General features: G+C 42.9%; 1 protein-coding gene across 1 annotated transcript in view; it reads left to right on the forward strand.

Moving 5' to 3' along the window:
- Positions 1-456: 456 nt before the first annotated feature.
- The window catches only part of CIMIP5 (ciliary microtubule inner protein 5), a gene marked incomplete at its 5' end in the record, with an annotated part of 3580 nt that continues 2706 nt past the window's right edge, over positions 457-1330 (forward strand). Inside the window, 2 exon segments of the mRNA XM_010173016.2 lie at positions 457-584; positions 586-875. Coding sequence (XP_010171318.2) covers positions 457-584; positions 586-875 — 418 coding nt within the window.

Below are 1330 nucleotides of genomic sequence, written 5' to 3' on the forward strand. Positions count from 1 at the left end.
ACAAGAAAGAGCCTAGCAGCTGTCCCGCTGGGACTGCTCCCTTTCTGGTGAATATTCACAAGTAAGACTCGTTTCCAATGGAGACAGTAAACACACCAGGGAAACCAGCAGCTTTCAGGAGATTTTGCTTCTGCTACATAACCACAACAAAAGTCCTCCTGCTATACTCAGCAGCAATCTCCACAGCACCTTTTGCTACTAAACCAGACTTTAGGAGGATTATGAGGATTTTGAATAGAGGGTGGTCTCAGCTGCGTGCAGCAGTAATCACCTCGTAAACTGAGAGTCTGCTGGTTACAGATGGAGGTCGGATGGATTTGAGTAATAGTAATTTCTTACAAAATTGCTGTTACCATGAAAACTCCTTCAGCATTCAACCAACGAAGCAACATAAAGCAGTAAGAAATAAGCATTAAATAAGAGGGAAGTAAAACAGTGCCGAGCACTGCCTGTCAGTGCTGCTGTGCACATTTGTTTTCTGAAAGCACTCCAAAGCAGCAGCTAAAAGAAAACGTTAGGAGAGAAGGAGTTTTGAAAGTGTAAACAATAACTGGTTGAACTTTCCTAACAGTCACCATATACCTTAATAATACTGAGGGTACAGAGAGTCTCAAAATGGACAAGTTGGGAAAAGTTTCTGGATTCAGGAGAAATACCTTGGTTAGATCTTCGCAAGCAGCAACCACACCTCTGGGAAAAGCAGCCTCAGCTCCTCTTGTGTCTCTTGGCAGCACCCAACCCAGAAGACCTGTCGTTGCACAACCAGCTGCTCTGGCCTGGGCAGACAAGCAGGCAGCACTGCAGCAGGACCAGGTTCAACAGGATAAGATTTGGAGAGAATTTGTGGAGGCTGAACAGAGAGGAAGAAAAGTCTGGTAAGTCACTTGTTCCAGTTCATGCCTCTTCTGCTCATCTTGACAATAGTACTGATGCTGCCTGACAGTCTTAGGGCTTGATCCAAAGCCTACACTATCAAAGGAAATTTTCTTATGCAGGGACTTTGGATCAGACCCTAACATCCTTCTTTCTAAGATGATATTATCTCTGTTTTCCTTCACTGAGCAAAAGTTATGCTAATATCTCCTAGCATGCTGGGCTAAAGCTGAAAACAGGTGCAAAGAATTGCATTGCTAAGTATCTTTTAACTTTACAGAGGTTTCCACAATGAAGATATAAATGAGCCAACCTTTATAATTTATTGCAGACACACTGATATTATCACCTCTCCTCATATTCTTGAAAATAGCTGAAATGGAAGCTGAACAGAGTGTTCTGCCAAAATACGATTTTGTATTCCCAATCGGTACATCTACCGAACATGCCCCGTTGT

The sequence above is a fragment of the Antrostomus carolinensis genome, unplaced genomic scaffold (assembly GCF_000700745.2).
Source record: "Antrostomus carolinensis isolate BGI_N321 unplaced genomic scaffold, ASM70074v2 scaffold6208, whole genome shotgun sequence".
NCBI classification, from domain to species: Eukaryota; Metazoa; Chordata; class Aves; order Caprimulgiformes; family Caprimulgidae; genus Antrostomus; species Antrostomus carolinensis.